At 36.0% G+C, this 21447-nt stretch overlaps 1 protein-coding gene across 1 annotated transcript in view; it reads left to right on the plus strand.

Moving 5' to 3' along the window:
* The window catches only part of LOC121958217 (venom phosphodiesterase CdcPDE), a 51243-nt gene that overhangs the window by 437 nt on the left and 29359 nt on the right, over nucleotides 1-21447 (plus strand). The window contains exons 2-10 of the mRNA XM_042507086.2: nucleotides 1032-1113; nucleotides 5849-5936; nucleotides 10580-10714; nucleotides 10839-10964; nucleotides 12018-12078; nucleotides 13211-13308; nucleotides 16203-16282; nucleotides 17579-17698; nucleotides 18660-18769. Of these exons, the coding sequence (XP_042363020.1) occupies nucleotides 1072-1113; nucleotides 5849-5936; nucleotides 10580-10714; nucleotides 10839-10964; nucleotides 12018-12078; nucleotides 13211-13308; nucleotides 16203-16282; nucleotides 17579-17698; nucleotides 18660-18769 (860 nt within the window). The 5' untranslated portion in view covers nucleotides 1032-1071. The remainder of the gene's footprint in view (nucleotides 1-1031; nucleotides 1114-5848; nucleotides 5937-10579; nucleotides 10715-10838; nucleotides 10965-12017; nucleotides 12079-13210; nucleotides 13309-16202; nucleotides 16283-17578; nucleotides 17699-18659; nucleotides 18770-21447) is intronic.

The following is a 21447-nucleotide window of genomic DNA, read 5'->3' on the forward strand; positions in this document are numbered from 1 at the left end:
AGGTCTGTGGTTAACACAGGCTAAAGATTTTTAGACATTTTTTTCTGCAATATAAAAAAAGTCCACATAAACACAATTTTGGAACTTTTAAGGTTTTAAAAACTTTTTAAAAAAGGCGGTTGCTAGCCGTGGTCATGAGCCAGATCAGGTCACGCTAACAGGAAAGAGTTTTGTAGGAAATTGAGCACTAAATCAAATCCGAAGTTCAAAGATTCGGGGTGGTGACGTTTAAGTCAAGTAACCTCGACGTAGTTGGTTTATAACCTGACAGCTTTTTGCTTCTGGAGGTTTCATTTATGCTTCAAAACGCACTAAAGTGATGTTCATCTGTGAAGATCATCACGCTGAATAAAACCAAAAAAGTCCCATACGGTTTTTGACGAGGGAACCAGTGCGATGTTACCCTCACGTCGTACTTGCACCGCTCTTTTGCCAAGTCATTGCCAATCAGAGCAAATCTTTCAGTGCAAAGGTCCTGATTTTTCTTATTCCAAAGTATTATCAGTTTATCAAGCGAGACTGTTTGTCATCGTTCTAAGATCAAAGTTTCCGATTAATCCGCTTAGATATAACGACTTCACAGTTACCGGCAGTCGAGATTTCGCATCATCTCAGCATCATTTAAAGTCAGTTTGCTGCAGTTAATCTTAATATCTGTCAAATAAATCCATAAATGTATCCAAGTTATCAATTATTGATCTCAACAGGAATCAGACTGACTGTTGGCAGTTTGAATCTCTGGGTTGGCCGTTTGTGTGTGTGACATGTCTAATGATTAACCACACTCACTACCTTTACGTCTCTCGGTGTCAGGTGAGTCTCTGCAGATTAAAGGTGTCAAAAGCATCGTCACCTGTGGCCTGATAGAGTGAAAACACAGAAACGTGAGGTTATCTCTGCGTTCTGGCAATCAGTTACTTATCTGTTGCTCACACCTGGTCCAGAGGTCACTGCAGTTAAACTCTATCTCCCCTTTTCCCACAAGCAGAGGAATATCTTTCCCCTCAATCTGTCTGTCCTCTGTCTTTCAGTCTGCGTGCTTTGAGATTGTGCGCCACGTTGGCGGCAGCCATGAGCTGGTCAAAGGAGTCCCAGAAAAAGAAGAAGATTATTGTGAGTATCGCGTTTGGTTCTGATTCATGGTTACAGGGAAAGCTATGATGCATCAGAGGCCTTTACTTTACATTTTTTTGCAGTAAACTCAAGTTTAGAGGTTTAACCCTTTGAAACCTGGATCCGCATCAGTTTTCTTTTGCTGCATTCAGAAACCTTTCACAGGCTATTTATAACATGACGAATTTGGTTTCATTTCTTTCAAAAACATGGAGGAAAAAAGACAACGATCATCCTGGCAAGATATGTCCCGCAATTAAGAAAAAAATAGTAAAAGGTGACATGAAAATTACCTGAAGATTTTAAAATCTTTTTTAAAAGAGGGGATATTATAAGATCATCAAGAACAGGAAAACTATATTTATAATCATATTATTTTATTATTCAACATTAAGTTAAAGAAAACAATATCATAAAATATATAAAAATAACCTTTTTTTTTTTCTTATTTTCAGCCTTTTTTAGGTTATTTTCTTGTTTTTGTTTTTATAGTTTTTGGGCTTATTTTAATATGATTTTCAGCCATCTCTTGTGAAGTTGCTCATTGCCTTCTGTGTTTTTAAGAGAAGTCAAACCAATGTGCTCAGGTTTCAAAGGGTTAATGGAGTCCATCTGGTAGGTATAGCTGTAAAACCTTTACTTCTGCTACAATTGAAAAGTTCATATTATCCTGCCACAAAAGCTCGAGTGGGTCAGTCAGACAAATACATGTTTGAGTTGTCATACTTTTAGGTTGTTGAAAGTCCTTTTTACAAATAGATGTGATTTTGTATGAAGGGTTTATTTTGTACATGGAGGACTCAGGCTAGGCGATAAAACAAAAATGATAGATATCTAAATATTTCTTCGATATCCCTGTTGGAAAAAAGAAAACAACTTATGCAAGTGGCTGGTTTTAGTTGTTTTTAGCTGGTCTTAGATGGTCCTGACTCAGTTCTTGCTGGTCTTTGATGGTCTAGCTTGGTGGGCCACCAGTCGAACATGCTGGGCACGTTTCTCTTTATGCATAACCCATGACAGCAGACTGAACTCATTTATGCCATTTTGCTTGCCTAAACCTTATTACATTGAGAACATTGAGCGCCCCAGTAACCTAAGTATTTAAATTTACGTTTACGTACATAACGTGACAACATCCAACCCTGTTTCTTTTCCTCAACCTCAACCAATATAACTTTATTTTACTAAAACTAACCTAACCATTAAGTACTTTACCATGGATATGTGAGGTAAATTTATTAATAATTATCTCAATATCAAAACAATAACTATCTCAATAACATTTTCCCTGTTGTAAAAAAAAAAACAGCTTAAACTGGTTTTAGTTAGTTCAGTTCTTGCTGGTCTTTGATGGTTCAGCTGGGTGGGCCACCAGCCGGACATGTTGGTGTGACCAGCCTGTCAGGCTGCACACATTTATCTTTATGCGTATCCAGGAGACGTCATTGATTTATGCCCTTTGATTTTCATACTTCCCCCGCGTAACGCTGTTATTTCTCCATAGTCAAAAACATTTATTTGGTTTCAGTTTTACAGTAACGTCAGTGGACAAACCAGAGTCACCATCACAAGCTGGCACGACCAGCTAAACCATCAAAAATTAGGCAAATACATACCTGAAGATGGTCAGACAAGCTGGTCAAGCAGTTTAATCATCATAAACTGGTCAAGCTGGGTTTTTTTCAGCAGCGATATAAAAAAAATAAACCCTCCATATCATTGAACCAGCCACTAAAGCAAACAACGACATTATAACGTTACATCGTTCACCACACGCATAAAGTCCTACAATTCTACAATTTCATTTAGCAGCTGCTTTTATCCAAAGCGACGTACAACACAAGCAAGAATTTAGACTTAAGGAAAAAAAAAACCCTTAGTAAGTGCAAAAAGTGCTTCAGGTGTGATTGGTCACAGGTATTGTCGTCTAGTGGCAGAAGAAGTGCCGCACCCCCCCCCCCCCTTTTTTTTTGGAAACCAAAGTAATAACCAGTAGCGATCTCAGCATCTGAGATTCAGCAATCTCAGTATCACTACTTACGATGACAGTTTTTTACTGTTATTTACTGTACGATAATTTTAGCCACAGATAACATCAGACTGTGACTGATGCCCCCACACAACTTTGGCAACAGTCACTGTAAAATCCTGCTGAAAATAAAAACAGTTTAAGATGGTTAAGCTGGTTGACCAGCGTAATGTGATTTTTTTGCAAAGTTTTTGATGGTTTAGCTTTCATAGCAGCTTGTGATGGTCATACTGGTTTACCCAGTGAAGCTCCTGTAAAGCAGTGTCAGGAGGGGGAAGTATGGAAGCAAAAGTCAGAAATCAGTTAAGCCTCCTGTCATGGGATATGCATAAAGATTAATGTGTGCAGCTCGACGGGCTGGTCACATCAGTATGTTCGGCTGGTGGCCCACAAAGATAAACCATCAAAGACCAGCAAGAACTGGATCAGGACCGTCTAAGACCATCCTAGACCAGCTAAAACCAACTAAAACAAACTGAATGCTGTGATTTGATTCCTAAACAAGACTCTCTGGTAAGAATTGCTTCGCCTTATTGATATGGACTTTATATCTGCTTTGAAATCCGAAATAATGGAATTTAAACAAGTGATTAAAACATGTGATTAATCGCAATTCAATCCAGCCGTCAATCATGATTTTATGAATTAGGTGTCTGACCGCCCTGTTTGTAACAGAATGTGAGGTCAACATTTCGCGTGTATGACGTCAGGGCCCAAAAAACATTTGCATTTAGTGAGTCAAAACACAGTGAGTTTTGGTTTTACATGGGACGCAGGTGTGTCAGGTGGTGTTCACATGTGTTGGAGCGGTCCCTTGGTGCGCACCAGATTCGAAAATTATACAAAAAGAACCCTGGAGCATCATGTTTGCATGACTCCCGAGTCCTGACCGGAAAAAGAAGTGCTGAGAAGTAAAGAGAAACAAATGTGCAGACTGGAGCCACAACAATGACGCGTGTTGTTCCCGGTGCTGGTCATTGCATTCGTTATTGATTGTTTGTAGCACTCTCAACAAACGATGCAGTTTGAAAATGAAGCGAAGTGAACTACGGGAGCTTTTTCAGCTCAAACTTGTGGAGTGCACCAGATTGTTGAGGCGGCTCGAGGTCGGGCGCTTTCACACCACAAGTGGGACAGCACCAGAGTTCGCTGGTACCGAGACCACCTCCTCAGGGCGGCAAATTAAATTTCTAAAAAATTAAGGAAACTTATTGCATTAAAATTGTAAAAACACATTTTATCTTTTATCTTTATCTAATTACAGCTTTTTAACGTAGTACTGTTGTATTGTTAGCAACTGACTAACGTCTGGGGAACGATTTATCCACCAGATATCAGAACGGTTATTGTGTTCCCTTTTGACGTACAGTATTTATGAAAGACATCTGATACCAAACACAGACATCTGCTTCCACTTCTGTTTTTTTTTTGTTTTTTTTGAAGTGATGAATAAAGAGTCATGTATTTTCTCAACCCCTCGTGGAAAAACCAGCAAGTCCTGGAAACAAATAAAAGACTGTGTTTCCATTAAGGTCAATAAATGAAGCAAATTAATAGTTTAGCTTCAAATCAGATATCCACAGTCTCAGAGAGAGATTACATCAACATGCACATAACAGTTCTGTTTTTGACCTCATTCCATGAAAGAAAATATTCCTGCTAAGTTATTTACATTATGAAAATGAATATTCCACTAACAGTGGTGTTTACACACAGCTGTGCATACTCTGATAAATGTGCCCTGATGTGTCATTTATCACATCAAAGTATGTCATCCGGCTTTTTTGCATCAAAATAGGTTGTTTTTTTTTTTTTTTTTTACAGTTTCCTATTGGACCACACAAAGTCAGCCACCTCTTTTATTCCTTTAACCATCTTCTCGATATTTGTGCATATCGAAAAACTTTTATAGCTTTTATTTTAAAGCATATGTGTTTCTCATTTTAATCAGAAATGTGTTTCAGTTGGCGAGTTGTTTTGTGTACAACGTATCCATGACAACGCACAGAGACAACCCTAACAGATGAGGGGTCAACACTGCAGAAAAAAACTAATTAAGACACAAAAGGCATATTCTGAATTGCCTGAATCCAAAAAATGGCCTTAAAACCTGAGAAATACTGGCATATCCCACGTCTTATTAGGAAAACGCTAAATTCGGAAAAAGGCCTCATTTGAAATTACTGACTGGAATATGCTGTTTACATGACATGCATCAAATTCAGAATATTAATACATTTGTTATAATTTGGTGTGCATGTAACTGCGTGTGGTGAGACTTTTTTAGGTACACTGAGGTTACACTGGTTGTGCCACTAACCAACAATGTCACGGTGTAGTTGAGATGTTAGTTATGCCTAAAGTTAAGCTTTACTAAAATGATAACAGGTGAGTTATATTAAAAATATCACCCCTGTACAGCTTTCATAAATGTTGAAATTGGCTCTAGAGACCAAAACTGTGTTTGTACCAGGCTGTAAACATGTTTATTTCTGCTGTAAAGTTGGACATTTTTACATGAAGGTCTGTGGAGATTGACTCACTCTTGGAGCCAGCTTCTAGTAGACATTGGAGGAACTGCAATTTTTGGCATTTCCTCTCTGGCTTCATTTTATCTGCCTCTGAGGTTGCAAATGAAAACTGTTATTTTGGTCAAACATGGCACACACACAAAGAAAACCTAACTCTGTGATTGCTGTGTCCCAGATTGGCATCTTGGCTATAGCTATTGTGACCCTAATCCTTGGTCTTGGACTTGGTCTTGGATTGGACTTGCAGAGATGTCGAAACAAAGGTACTGTCACACACAAACAAAGTCACACACACACACACACACTCACACACACACGTGCAGAAATGTCTTTGCACTCACATACACCCCAAACCTTTTAACTGATCCAAAACCTGGGTTTTATTATGAAAATGATTAAACTGCAGACGTCTGAACTGCAGTTACTCAGATGTCAGCTGTTTAGGAAAAATTTAAAAAGCAGAGTTTCATGCACAAGGAATTCATTACTTGCGCCATCATGGACTCCTTGTTAAATGGTGTGATTGATCGTTTCTTGCGTGAAATAACCACAATGTACTGTAGGTGTGATTGAAGCCAGGTGCTTGCTGTGACTCCAGGAGTCCCTGCACAGTTGGCTGAAGGAAATGTTAGCATTATATATTTCTGCAAATATGTTAAATTTGTACATTTCAACAATATCTGATGTTTTTTAGTTAGTCATTGCCATGTTTCCAGGATCTTTCTGTTTGGTTAATATGCACTACAGAGGGTGTTTATAATTTGCAGACTCAGATCTGCAAAACTCTGACATTTCCGAAAAGCACCAGCAGATCTTTAACCAGCCGGTTACATTCATATTCAAAGATTTGGATGATGTTGTAGTGTCCTCAAGCTGAAACTAAATATAACGAAAAAGAGATTTGAAAAAATAAAAAACTTTTTATTGAAGTTTCTTGAGTCAAACACTGAAAACAAATCTCCTCTAACTTTGTCACAAATAGACAACTGTCTTTTCCTTTATCTGAGCTGCGAATGGAGAGCTGTCAGTAGCTTGTAGAAATGTCCTGATGAAGGACATTCGTCAGGAAACCTATGCCGTGACATTAAGTGGACGTCACGTTTCCGTATCCTCTTTTTTCTTGTCACGCCATGTTTTGTCACAGCACATACAGACACCTCAAAGCTCAGCACAGCGTTTACCCTCTGCGGTCTGCTCACCATGTTTGTCAGCAGCTGTCCTCGCCGATGACCCAGAGGAAGTACTGACTCATTTGAGGAACACTCATGCGTTTCCACTTTTGGCTCTGCATTGTAATACCATTCTTAATGACGAAGCAGATGGCAAGATTATTGTTATTTCAATTGTTGTTTTTTTCTTTCAGTATACATATCAATTTGCTGAGTCAAAGCTCACAGAGATTTTTTCCACTGTTTAACTTGCTGCAGATAATCTGGAGGACAGTTTAACGTGGTTTCAGCTGTATGAGTACATGTGGTGTTAAAGCCGACAGGTGAGGCAGCAGAGCATAATAAGGCTAAAGTGTCCTGTGCGCTGCTCACTGAAGTTATTATCTATACTTCTTCAGGCTTCATGTATTTTCATTACTTTTAAAATTTATATCCAATTGAATAATTCTAACATAAAAAAGTTTATGATTAAATAAAACTGAGATAAATAAACAGAAATTATGAGACTGTAACTCTTAGAGTTTACCTTTTTTGCTTTCATAAAGTTTACATAAACTTAAATAAATATGACATATTTGAAATACACAGATTTAAAAACAAACAAACAAACAAAACAACATAAGGACACTGATTATTAATGCGTGTAATGTTATTAAATTAAATGCAACATCGATGAAATACATTGAATTTATTAACAGGAGGAAAATAAACCAAAGTAAATTAACATATTTGAAATACACTTTTTTTTACAGTTATTACATAAACCTTATCAAAGTAAATTCAGCATACTAAAATAAATAGAATTTAACTTGAATTGTATAAAGTTTATCAAAGCAGATATTTGAAATACACAGAATTAATAATGACAATAATATGAACTTTATTCAAGTTAATTTAACAAATATAAAATTCATAGATTTTATTAATGTCAGCCTAATTACATAAAAATGAAGTTTAATTAACATATTACACAAGTATAATTTGGTAATGTAATCACATAAATCTTATTAAAATAAAGTCAGCATATCTAAAAGCAGAATTTTCTTAAGAATAAAGTCAACATATTTAATATTAATAGAATTTATTTATATGTATAAACTTTATTAAGGTAATTCAACATATTTACAATTAGTAGAATTATAACCAGTTATTATTTAAACTTTATTGAAGTTAAGTCAACATATGTAAAATTACGGTAATGACATATACTTTATTAAAGTAAAGTTAACATACTACTTCAAATTCATAGATTTTTTTTAAAAGTAATGGCATGAGCTGAATTCAAGTAAATTCAACATATTTAAAATTCCTAAAATGAAATAGTGGTAATTACAAAAACTTAGATTTAATACTCAGCAAATTTAAAATTAGCAGAATTCATTTATATAATTATTTTTATTTTTAACTTTATTAAATAAAGTTTTTTATAAACTTTATCGAAGTAAAGTCCGCGTATTTAAAATATATGAAAACAGTAATTACAACAACTTAATTGAAGTAAATTCAGCATATTTGACTTACAGGTAATTTATTAACAGTAATTACATTTTTTTAATGAAAGTAAGTTCTAAGGGAAAAAAAGCGCATAAATCCTCCATGGTCAATTCATCCAAATATTGATCTCAGTTCTTAAAAATTCTTACTTCTTGAAATTATGAGATTTTTTAGTAGTAGGTCAGAGGCGGCAGGACCTGCTGTGTCATCTTATATTTCTATAAGGCTTCATCACATCTGCTGGCTGCACAGAATTTTCCAGTTTTTTCAGCAGGTGATTCACACCTCAGCGTTGCATCCCGTGATGTCATGAGGGTGACACAAAATGTGACACATGATGATGATGATGTTTGTCTTGTGACAAGTTCCTGAAGAGTGAGATTTAAATCCAGGATGTTCCAGAACATGTCAGCGTTGAGCACCGTGACACTGCAAAACCAACAATACCAGACTGTGGGAACAAAAACCTGAGCATCAGCATCTGTCAGGTCATCACGAGAACACAGGGGGACATGACATTTTGGAAAGAAGTTATAAAATTGCAAAATTAAAGTTGCATTTTTCATTTAAAAAAAGAAATTTCAAGATTATGTCCTAATTGTTCGTGTACCTGACATTAACTCACAACTGTTTTTGAAAACAATTCTAAGTTATAGCATCATCACAGTGATGCTGTCATTTTGATTAAAAAAGAGTAACAGAATAAATATCTGCAAGTTTCAGAAAGATCGTTATTTCAAGCTGTAATATTTATATAAATATGTAACCAGTGTTGAGTTTCATGAAATCTGTTTTTGAACAGGTACGAGATCTTTTGTTTTTCCATCATCACTCACAAGAGTGAGTGTGAGAACCAGGTGTGTCTCCTCCACACTGAGCCAAAGACAACACACACACACGCACACACACACACAGACACACACACACACACACACACACACACACACACACACACACACACACACACACACACACACACACACACACACACACACACACACACACACACACACACACACACACAGACACACACACACACACACACACACACACACACAGACACACACACACACACACACACACACACACACACACACACACACACAGACACACACACACACACACATACAGACACACACACACACACACACACACACACACACACACACACACACACACACACACACACACACACACACACACACACACACACACACACACACACACACACACACACACACACACACACACACACACACACACACACACACACACACACACACACACACACAGACACACACACACACACACACACACACACACACACACTCACACAGGTGAAACATCTTCGGGAGACTGAGGCACTTCCAGTTGCCTACAATATAGCATTTAGAAGAACCTTTAAAATGTTCTATATAGAACGTTTTTGTGGAGTAACAAAGAGGAACAAAAGGTACTGTTTGGCACATTGTACGTGCTTTTCATTCTCCATTTGTTTGATAATTGTGTGTGTGTTCATGCATATGTGATAAATGTAGTCCAGATTGTGTATTTGAGTGTAATCAGTGAATTTGCAGCTCAGCTCCTACAATAAGTCTAAAATACACTGTGGAAACTAAATAGTTACATTCAGACTGTTCAGGTCCAAAAATGCTCCATTGAAACCCATTCAAACTGACATTTTTGATCCCACAGCCATCAGAGCAGAAAAACAGGACTTGTATTATTTCTGGGTGTCATTCTGGGCTTTTGACTCTGAATTTGTCATTTTGACTATTTTACACCTGATGAGGTCATTTTGACCATATTTGGCATATAAGGCAAATATATGCTATTTTTTTCACGAGGTGACCTGTCACAATAAAAATAAATAAATAAATAAATTGCCTGTAGTATATTTAAAATAACTTGTTTTTTGTGGGATCATCTAAAAACATAGTGGCATCATGACAAAAACCTGGCATTTAAAGGGTTAAAATTCTGAAAATCAATGAAGATGTCATAATTAGGATGAAAAAAACTAAATGAAAATAGAAAATAATATTAATGTATCATTTTTTTAAAGCTTGATTTGAAAAATGTATTTTGTGTGTAGAGCGTGTGTGTGTGTGTGTGTGTGTGTGTGCGTGTGCGTTTAAAAAACATTCTTTAAAAAATCTCCTGAAGTGTCACTTAATAACTGTTTATGTAATTTTGACACAGTTATAATATTAAAAAGAAGTTCTCCTGTCTTCCTGCTGCAGTCGTCCCCCACACATCCTGCAGGAATCGGTGCCACGAGCCCTATGATGGCGAGGTCCCCGGCTGCAGATGTGACGTGAACTGTAATGCCAGCAACACCTGTTGCTATGACTACCACGACATCTGCACTGTCCCCAGTGAGACGCTGAATTCTGACCTTTTAATTTTGTTTCTGTGTCCAGTGAATTCCTGAAAAATGTGAATCCAAAAATGACTCAAACTTGAGCTGAATAGTTCACTAAGTCCACCTGTTGTGTTCAGCTGAGCAGTGGGAGTGCACCAAGCTGCGCTGTGGAGAGAAGAGGCTGACGCAGAGCAGATGTCACTGCTCCGACGACTGCCTGTCTGCTGGAGACTGCTGCACAAACTACAAACATGTATGCCACGGTGAGGACTGGAACGAGCAGAGACATAAAGACCAGGCTGGGAGAGATAAACAGCCCCTAAAGAAACTGTAAATAAATACTGCTGGTGTTATATAAACCCCCAAATGCAACTCGCAGATTATCCAGGAGATCTGTGGCTTTTTATTTAGTTTAAAAGGGTTTATATCTGATGAAAATGGCCTCTTGAGCTGTAGAGGAGACAGAAAAAGACTCCAGTGTTGATGATTTATGGCTTGTTGATTTTTGTGTAAAACCTTGTGCCTTTTAGCGAAGAAGTGGCTCTTGTGATTATAAACCACCCTTTGTAATTTAAAGGATTTCTAAAGCAGCACGGGGGCTCAGTGCAGGTTTTATTTTACAGCTGGGAAACTCAACTTACTTTGTTTGGGGGCCACTTTTGCAAAATGACTCGAGGCCAGGGGCCAGTTGCGGTGGCCCCATATAGGATTTTAGCACATTTCCAGAATATTAAGATGTTTCTAGGATTACAGGGCATTTCTTGGATTTCTGGACATTTTTTGGCTTTTTGCATGTTTCTAGAATTTAAGGACTTTGCTTTGATTTTAGAGCTTATTTTTTGGACACTTGTAGGGCTTATGGACATTTCTAAGATTTTCAGACAATCTTAGGATTTTAGCACATTTCTAGTATTTAAGGACGTTTCTTGGATTGTTCGACATTTCTAGGATTTTATGATGTTTCTTAGGCTTTTGGATGTTTGTAAGCCCTTAGGACATTTCTAGGACTTTGGGACATTCTTAGGATTTTAGTACATTTCTAGGATTTAGGATAATTGTAAGAATTTCAGCACTTTTTAGGGCTGGAGGACATTTCTTCAATTTTAGGACGTTTGTAAGCTTTTTGCATGTTTCTAGGATTGAAGGACTTTTCTCAGATTTTAAGATGTTTCTTAGATTTTTGGACATTTTAAGGACTTTTCTAGGATTTAGTGACATTTTTTTAGGACCAACAGGTACCAACAGGTGTTAGTTTGATTTAATGGTCAGATCCTGACATGAACTGTGACTGTTATTAACCAACTTCATTTTTATAGGAGAGAAACAATGGGTGGAGGAAGAGTGTGAAGACCTGTTAACCCCTACATGTCCATCAGGGTAAGAATGTGTAATCAGTGTGGAAGATTACAGCACGTTCTCATTCTCAAGTCGTTAAATACCGTCATGTTTGCAGTGCCTTTGGCAGAAGGTCCCGATGCCAAAAGTCACTTTTCATTACACACAGCTGGTCAGCATTGAAAAGCTCCCTGTAACAATGTGATATAAAGACAATCCAGTGTTTTTCCTTCCATCTGAATGTGATCTTTTTTACACCTTATCATGTGTCTCTTTTGCTTAATTATGCATCCAATTTGGTGGGTTTCCATTACAGATTTGCACAAAAATCAAGCTATTTTGTATCTTAGCAGCCAGCGTGTTACTAACTCTGAAGGCATTTTTCCCTCAAATCTGGCTCAAGGACAGTCATTGTGTAATATGACGTAGTTTGCTAAATATTTGGATAACAAAATGAATACTGACATCATTATGAAGCTAAGAATCTGCTCTTTCCAGGTGTTACATTGTAGTTAGATCTTTACTTTGAACATGACAAATGAAATAGGAGAGCAAAATGAAATGTGAGTGTGATAAACAACTCCAGAATGCCAATCGGACAGATTCAGTAAAGAAAAGTAAATGTTTCATGTCCAGGGAAGAGAGGGCGGAAGTTACAAAATCTCAGTCCCCTTTTTTTTCAATGTTTATTTCCGATTTCAACAACAGTTGTAGTAAATTATAATCAGTCGAGCATCAAGTATGTAAGTTTTAGAACAAATGCTCTTGTTCCACGAAATAGCCGCACATGGACCTCATAAAACATTTGTGTGAGCTTTTGAAAATGACTCATATAAACTTTCAATTGTTTGGGGAAGCAGCAGATGTATTGCTATAGAAAATGACAGAAAATGTCTCCTGGCATCATAATAAAAAAAGTTACACATAAAAGTTACACATGTGTTGCATTTTTAACCCTTATAGATGTGTAAAATGAGGAAAATTGGATGAGGGACTTCTGTTTTTCTTACATTATCCCTTGTTTGTGGTGGAGAAAGTCAATAATATAATAATCAGTAATCATTTCAATCAACATTTAGTTTTTATGCATTGACAGCAGCTGTATCTCATCACTGTATGATTATATCTGTAATCTCCTTTTCTTTGGCTGATTGAATTGTTTTCTCCATCGCAGCTTCAAGCAGCAGCCTCTGCTCCTCGTCTCTTTGGATGGACTGCGGGCCGAGTACCTGCAGACGTGGAGCGCACTCATCCCCGTCCTGGACAAACTCAGTTAGTGTTGATCAAATTATGCTCTATTCCACTCTGAATGTTCATGTCCTAAAGGTCACCATACATATATATATGTCTGAGCCTTTTCACAGTATAGAGCTGAAGGTTTTTCACACTTTAAAATCTTGCAAGTTGATTTAAAAATGTAGGAAACCAATTAACTCTTTGAAACCTGATTAAGCCAATGAACAATGAAAGATGAAAGGCCCAAAAATCAGAAAGAAGTTAATAAAAAATAAAAGAAAGTTACCTGAAAATTAGTAAAAAAAAAAAAAAAAGAAAGAAAGACAGAATAAAATAAAAATAATTTAAAAAACAAAACAAGGAAATTACCTGGAATAAGTGATTAAAAATGTAAAATAATTAAAATAAAATGTCCCCTTTTTCTTTCCTAGCCTTTTTAGAATTATTTTCTAAATCTACCAATTACTTGCAATTTGTGTAATATTTTAATAATTTAATTTTAATTTAATTTAGTAATTTATTTTTATTCTTTAAATAAATCACACCTTTTTGGTCAGGGTTTAAAGGTTTAAAATTTGAAAGCAGAAGCAGATCAAGTGAAAAACAAAGTTGATCCGGGTTTCAAAAGGTTAATTTGCATTTCTATTTAAAATCATGTGACCTAAAAAAAAGAAAAAAATCTTCTTTTTTTTTACACTTCCTTTTTGTTTTTCTTTTATGTATGTTTTTTGGGGGTTATTTTTGTTTTGTTATTTTCAGGTAACTTTCTTATGACTTTTTATGAATTTCTTGCACATTTTTTGGGCCATTTATTGTTAAGTTCTTCATTATCTTATTCCTATGTATTTAAGAGGAATTAGTCTAATTTAGTCAGGTCTCAAAGGGTTAACTTAAAATCTAACTATTAACCTTTATTTACGATTACTTTATATATAATTATTACATGTACTTAAAAATTGTGTGATATTTACTTAATTTTGTGAAGTTTTTGCAATCTAAAAATGACAAGTTTAATTAAGCCAGTCTTTCTAAGTTCTAAGCAACTTCAGTAAATCAAATTTATCGTGCTGTATATAAATATATATATATATATATATATATATATATATATATATACATACACACACACACACACACACACACACATATTTATATATATATATTCTGCTGCTTGCAAACTAATCAGTCATATTTGTATTTTCTTAAACATGTTAACAAAACAGAACTCGCAGCTCAACTAACTTCATCATCTGCAAAATCCTCTTTGTCATGATCAAATTGAGTCAGACTGACTCGGTTACTGAAGCTGCGAACACTTATAAAGAACAAGGTAATTTCACTTGTCACTTTTAAGTTGCAAAAACTTGACAAAATTTAATAATTCTGGCTGAATCTCAAGTAAACTTAACACTTAGATAGATAAAGTAAACATATATTAAAATGTTTCAGTTATATTTACTTTCCTTTTTCAAGGTAATCAAGGCAATACGAACAACTTGTTGGATATTACAGTGCAGTTACAAATTCTTAACCACATCTGAACATTTCCAAAGGACGTGCCCTTTTGCTTTCTAGAATTACTCATCTGCAGCCTTTGGTTTCAGGACATTGCAGCACAATGTAAAAATTAATTTATGAGATAAGACTTGACAGGTTTTGCATCACAGTGAATATTTGGCCTGTTCAGCTCGGAGCAGAAACTGTTTCGAAATGTGCCCCTTTGGGCGCATTAAAAACTGCATCCAAAACTGCCCGGTCATCACGTGATTTAGGTCTCTCAAATGAGTCATTGTCAAAATTCTCTTTTTGAGTCAGAGATGGACAACACATGGATCTCAACATTTGCTGGTCAAAAACCTTGTTACTTATCTCATACTTTTATCATATCAATGCAGGTTTTTTTTAAAACGTAAAGAAATATTTTTCCATTTTTAGTTGGGCCTTTCTCATATAAACGTGGCCTTAGTGGTTTAACCCTTTAAAAATGGGCATCCCCCAGGGGTAGTTGCTTTAATGTTTCTGTGTAAATCAATCTAAAATAAGAACCATAACAGCTAGAACATGAATTATTTTTGCATCAGAAAGCTAAGGTTCCCGTCTTCCCCGTCATCATGTCATACCGTAAATTAGGTGTGGGGCAAAGGTAGTATTCTGCAGATTTACTTCACAATTCTACTGGAAAATCTGATAGTAAAACGTTAGATTTCAATATTTTTTTTGTAATGGCACAATTTTAAAGCTTTTATCAATCACTATGGTTTATTGACTTACATAACATTTTAGCTGAAGTTGTACATTTTTTAGGGATAAAAATGTCACTGGAGGCACTGTGGGACTGTTTGTCTTGCAGAGTTTAAAGCGTTGACCCTAAGTTTTTTTTTTAACTCATCGGTCAGAAGGGTTTGTTTTTGGCCTGAAGTTGTTTCACTTCCAATGAAGTCCCTGAATCACTCCTCAGCAAATAAATTCTCTTTAATTATAATCAAAACCTCTTCAAGATGAAACAAGTCCAGCGGCTGCACACTTAACAATTTCTGAAGAAAATGTACGAGTCAGCAACCAAACAGGTAACGACCGGAGTCTTCGCATTATTCACGGCTGCTTGTTTGTGTGTCGGTTTGTTTTCTAGATATATCGCTTGTGACTCATCCAGCACATCATATTCCTCTGATCAGACTTTTCACTGTGTGTGTGTGTGTGTGTGTGTGTGTGTGTGTGTGAGAGAGAGAGAGAGAGAGAGAGAGAGAGAGAAAGTGTGGGTCAGAGATCAGTCTTGCCCAATGTGATAAATTTATCTGGCCCAAAATGCCACCAATGGCGCACATGCCCTTTCAACAGATTAAATGGATCTCATTTTCAGCACAGCACCGCCTACATTTCAGCCCATGTGTTTTATGCCCATGTATTTTATCTTCTGTTCTTTACGTCAGAGACATGTGGAACCTCGGCTCCGTACATGCAGGCAGCGTTTCCCAGCAAGACATTCCCAAATCACTACACCATTGTTACGGTAAAGATTCACACTGATACACGTGGAGCCAAAAACACATGCATGCAGTCACACAAGTTATAGTTCTTAAAGCCTCTGGAGACATGTCTTGATATAGTAAGAAAGCATTATATCAAAGTTGAGCGTCTCTTTAAGTATCTACAAAAATCTGAGTGAAAATAAATGTTCCCAACTATTAGAAAAATGAAAAGCTCCATCTTAAACAAACTTCAGGTAAATTTAAGCACATTTAAGCACATTATTTGTGTTTCCAAATAATTCATCCAAAGTCTGATTAAAGCTGAAACTAACAAGTAGTAGTAGTAGTAGTAGTAACAAGTATTTTGTAGAAGTCTAAAGAAGTCACTTTCCATCTCTGCAAATGTGGCTGTTTCATTGCTGTGGCTGTCAAACACTCAGCTGTTCTACAGTCAAAGTCGTTCACTGCATTTGGTTCGCCACGGCGCTATTGTTACTATCATTGGCGATTTGTGTTTTCTGTCAAAACATGGCTGGAATGTGCTCTATTGAAATTCTATCGACTACGTCTCATATTTCAATCGAGGAAAAGTTATTCTGCAATTTATAACGTTATGGTTTATATGCAAAGCTCTAGCTTTATCCATATTACGTGATATGGATTGGTGATAATCGCGCCCAAATCAGCTTAGCTTCAGGAAACTGTGAAAAAATTAAAATAAAGATATTTTACATTGGGATTGAGGGTAATGGTCAATCATTGAACTGAATTGAATATTTTTATCATGCATATAAGACCCTAAATTCTGTAGTAAGGAAGTATTTGGTGATATTGGTTTCCAGATGCTTTAAGAAACGTTTTAACCTCTGACTTACTCTCAATAAAATGGGCTGAGCATGGTGACCCAAATCAACCTAATGTGACACTCTGACTATGGATGAGTATCTCTTACAGCCCCATTTAATATAGTCTACGAGATATAATGGAAAAAGATAAAACCCCACTGGGTGATGAGCAAAATGTATTATGCAGAGTTTTTCTTACAACAGGCTCCAGGCTTAAAAAAAGAAAAGTCTGATTTTTTTTGGAGTATTTTCTTATTTACATAAAGCATGTTTGATGAGGCATAGGCACGCACATGTCACTGAAAATCAAACTAAAACTGTGTGTCATAGCTGTCTTCCAGGAATTCATAAATTCATAACTCATGACTCAGGATTATTATTGTGACTCCAAGCGATCACAGATCAGCGATGACTCATCTCATACTTACACTTTTACACAGAGAAACTGGTGAACATCCAAATAACTGTGAAAAACTCTCCTCTCCTCTTCAGGGACTCTATCCAGAGTCCAACGGTCTGATCGACAACACGATGTACGACCCAGTGTTTGATGCCAGTTTCAGTCTGTCCAGTCCAGAGAAAGACAACCCCGCCTGGTACCTGGGACAGCCTGTGAGTGTTTTCATGTCTACCTCATTGAGATAACATGAACTTCACATACACGCTGGATGATGAACTCACCGATGTTTGGTTTTGTTAAAAGACATTCTGTATCATTGATAATGTGTACAAATGTCCTAAAATCCTAGAAATGTCCTAAAACCCTAAAAATATTCTAAAAATCCTAGAAATGTCCTACATCCTAGAAATGTCCTAAAATCAGAGACATGTGCCAAAATCCTAGAAATTTTATAGGAGCCTAGAAAGATCCAAAAATCCTTGAAATGTAATGAAATCCTAGAAGCATTCTAAAATGCGAAAAAAAAAAGCTTCCTAAAATCCAAGAAACATCCCAAAATCCTTGAAATGTCCTAAAATCTGAGAAGCATCCTAAGATCCTAGAAATGTCCCTTAATCCTATAGAAATATTCTAATAACCCAGAAATGTCCTAAAATCCTAAAAATGTCTCAATATCCTTATAATGTCATGACATTCTAGAAATGTCCTAAAATGTCAGAAACATCCTTAAATCCTCAAAATGTCATTAAAATCTGAGAAATGTCCTAAAATCCTACAAATGTCCTAAGTCCCAGAAACATGTATGGGACTGCTGCGTTATATTGTGTCACTCTGCTCTTCAGATACATGTCGGATGATGAATTTGCAGATGTTTAGTTTTGTTAAAAGATATTCTGTATGATGAATTATGTAACTGCATCTGAGCAACAAAGAACTTAGTGCAATGCTACCAACCTGTTAATGATGCAGAGCGTTGCACAGCAGTAAATTTAGTAGATTTCTGAGGAAAAACGACTGAGAGTAACTCAATTTGATTTCATGAGGCAGTCAGGAACAACGATGTAACTTAGTATGAATGTGTTATGAATGTACAAGTCAAACTATTATATTAGATGTCAGATGTCAGATTTAGTTGAGTGTATTTGAGTTGATCCGTCCTGTTTGTCTGTGCAGATCTGGCACACAGCGAAGCATCACGGGCTGAAGTCTGGGACTTTCTTCTGGCCAGGATCAGACGTCAAAATCAACGGGAGCTTTCCCGACATCCACAAACCGTACAATGGGTGAGACTGACACTTCTGGCTTTTTAAAAGCAAGCATCACATCCTGCTAGGTGATTACAGGGAGCTCAGATTTACTGATTCAGCTAAGCACCAAAAAACAGGCAGTGTAATGTCAAGGTGATACAGCTAAAGCATGACAGTTTTAAACATAGAAAACTAGATATGTCCTAAAATCCAAGAATCATTCTGAATTCCTTCTCCTGAAACCTTAGAAATCCCTTAAAATCATAGAAACATCCTCAAACCATAAATGTCTTAAAATTCTTTAAATGTCCTAAAATTCTTAAAATGTCTTAAAATTTCTGAAATGCCCTGATATCCAGCAAATGTTTTAAAATCCAAGTAACATTCTAAAATCCCAGAAGCATCCTAAAATTAAAGAAATGTCCAAAACTCTCAGCTTTTTTTTTTTTTTATTGCAGAAATATTAAATCTCATAAACTTCCAAAATTTTAGAAATGTCTTTAAATCCTTGAAACATCCCAAAATTCTAGATATATCCTGAAACCAGAGAAATGTCCTTAAATCTTAGGAACATCCTGGAATATGAGAAATTCCCTAAAATCCTAGAAACGTCCTAAAATCAGAGAAATGTCCTGAAATCCATGTCCAAAAATCCCTGAAATGTCCTGATATCCTGAAAACTAGTGAAAATCTTAGAAAGGTCCTAAAAATCTAAAAACATCCTAAAATTGGAGAAAAATTTTGAAATTGTATAAATGTCCAAAATCCTAGAAATGTCTTAAAATCCTTAAAACATCCTGAAATTCGAGAAATATCGTGAAAGTCGAGAAATGTCATAAAACCTAAAAATATAAAATCTTAGAAATGCCCAAATATCCTAGAAACCTCCTAAAATCAAAGAAGCATCCTGAAGTCCTAAAAACATCCTAAAATCCTATTTTGCAGAAGTATCTCTGCTGTAAATCCTTCCGGTCATTGTGGAAACTATCGTATTGTGACACGGCGTTTCTTTCCACATGCAGTAAATGTGGCAGATGTTGCAATAGTTGTCAGCCTCCGCGTCCACATCAGCAGCAACGACAAAAATATAGAAGAACTCATTTAATGAAGCTTTGCTGTGTCTAAATACACAAAAGCACAAAAGCTATAATTTAACTCACGAAATATACAGTTGATACATTTCAAGCACATAACATTTAAATCATAAATGTGTTTTGTCTTTGATCCAAGTGACATGTTGAAATCTCTGAGGCAGCATCAATAAAAGTGCAATCATATGACATGAAGTCATATCAATGCAATAATAAGTGATTACATGTCAGCTGATAAATCAGTGTACTGTGGTGATCATGAAACTCAGTCGGGGTATTTTTATCTCTGTGTGGGTTGCTGGACGTTGGTTTCGTTGGGAGTGCAGATGGCCTTAACTTTTATCAGCTCAGACCCTAAATTAAGCGCATTACTGTCCACGCTCTGTGGCGTTATCACTATAATAAGACATGTTTATCAGCTTCTTTTTTTCCAGAAAACAGCCATTTGCAACCCATCACTGACATCCTCCCCTGTGATATTCACTTATAATGAGCACTGAGGAAAGACTTGATTTTTCTTTTCTTTTGACCAGTATAAAAGTCACAGGAACTGGAACCAGATGATATATATTTTAACCCTTTGACACCGACATGGACATCAGCTTTCTTGCGCTGTGTTCAGACGCCTTTGAAAGGCTGTTTAACACTTCAACGGTTTGGTTTCTTTTGAAAACATGGAGGAAAAGGCATTGAGCAAGTTGGTAGGAAATGACCCAAAAATTGCAAAAATAAATAAAAGGAACAAAACATAAATAAATAAATACTAATCATAAAAATAATAATAATAACAAATTGAATTAGTGAATTATTTTCAATATACTACATGCAAAGTAGATTATTATTATTCTTTTTAAAAATGGAAAATTAAAATAATTTTGTATTAAACATATATTTTTAATCATGTTACAGAAAAGAAAATACCCACACACACTCTTATATATGCATATGTATATATGCATGTACATATATACATATTTTCTTTATTTTTCAGCACTTTTTTGGTTCCTTTTTTTAACCTTTTCTTTTGTCTTATTTTCGGGTAATTTTCTAATGAGTTTTTATGAATTACAAATTTTTGGTCATGTTTAAATAGTAAGTTAAAGTAAAGTATATGTATGGCTTCTTAAAAATTAAACAAAGCTGCACAAATTCCACAAAGAGACAAAAAATCAGTTTTTCTGTTCCTTGGTGCATTAATTTCCAGAGTCTGTCTTAAATGTGGCGACATTCTCAGCTGACAGGCTGCACTTTTGAGACAAATCCATGAGCCAGTGAAACACCAGACCCTGCAAGGCTTATTATCAGGACAGTTAAAATAATTCAGTCCAGCTGAAGTAATTAGTCTGTTAGTGAGAAATCTCTTAAAGCTGGCACCGACTGTGAGGCACTGCAGGGATCAAAACATACTGATATAATAATTTATTATTGTCAGTTAACCAGAAATAAATATTGCAAAATTTTACCAGGGAGTCAAATTAGTTGAGACTGTTCTGTGCAACATCTCTTTTCTTATGATGCTTTCAGATGCATTTCACAAGTTTTTAAACCTTTGAACCCTGAGCACACTGGTTTGATTTCTTTAAAAAACATGGAAAACAAAGCACTGAGCAAATTTGTGAGAAA

Source organism: Plectropomus leopardus, chromosome 17 (assembly GCF_026936395.1).
Source record: "Plectropomus leopardus strain MGB_pleo_1.0 chromosome 17, ASM2693639v1, whole genome shotgun sequence".
Taxonomy (NCBI): Eukaryota; Metazoa; Chordata; class Actinopteri; order Perciformes; family Serranidae; genus Plectropomus; species Plectropomus leopardus.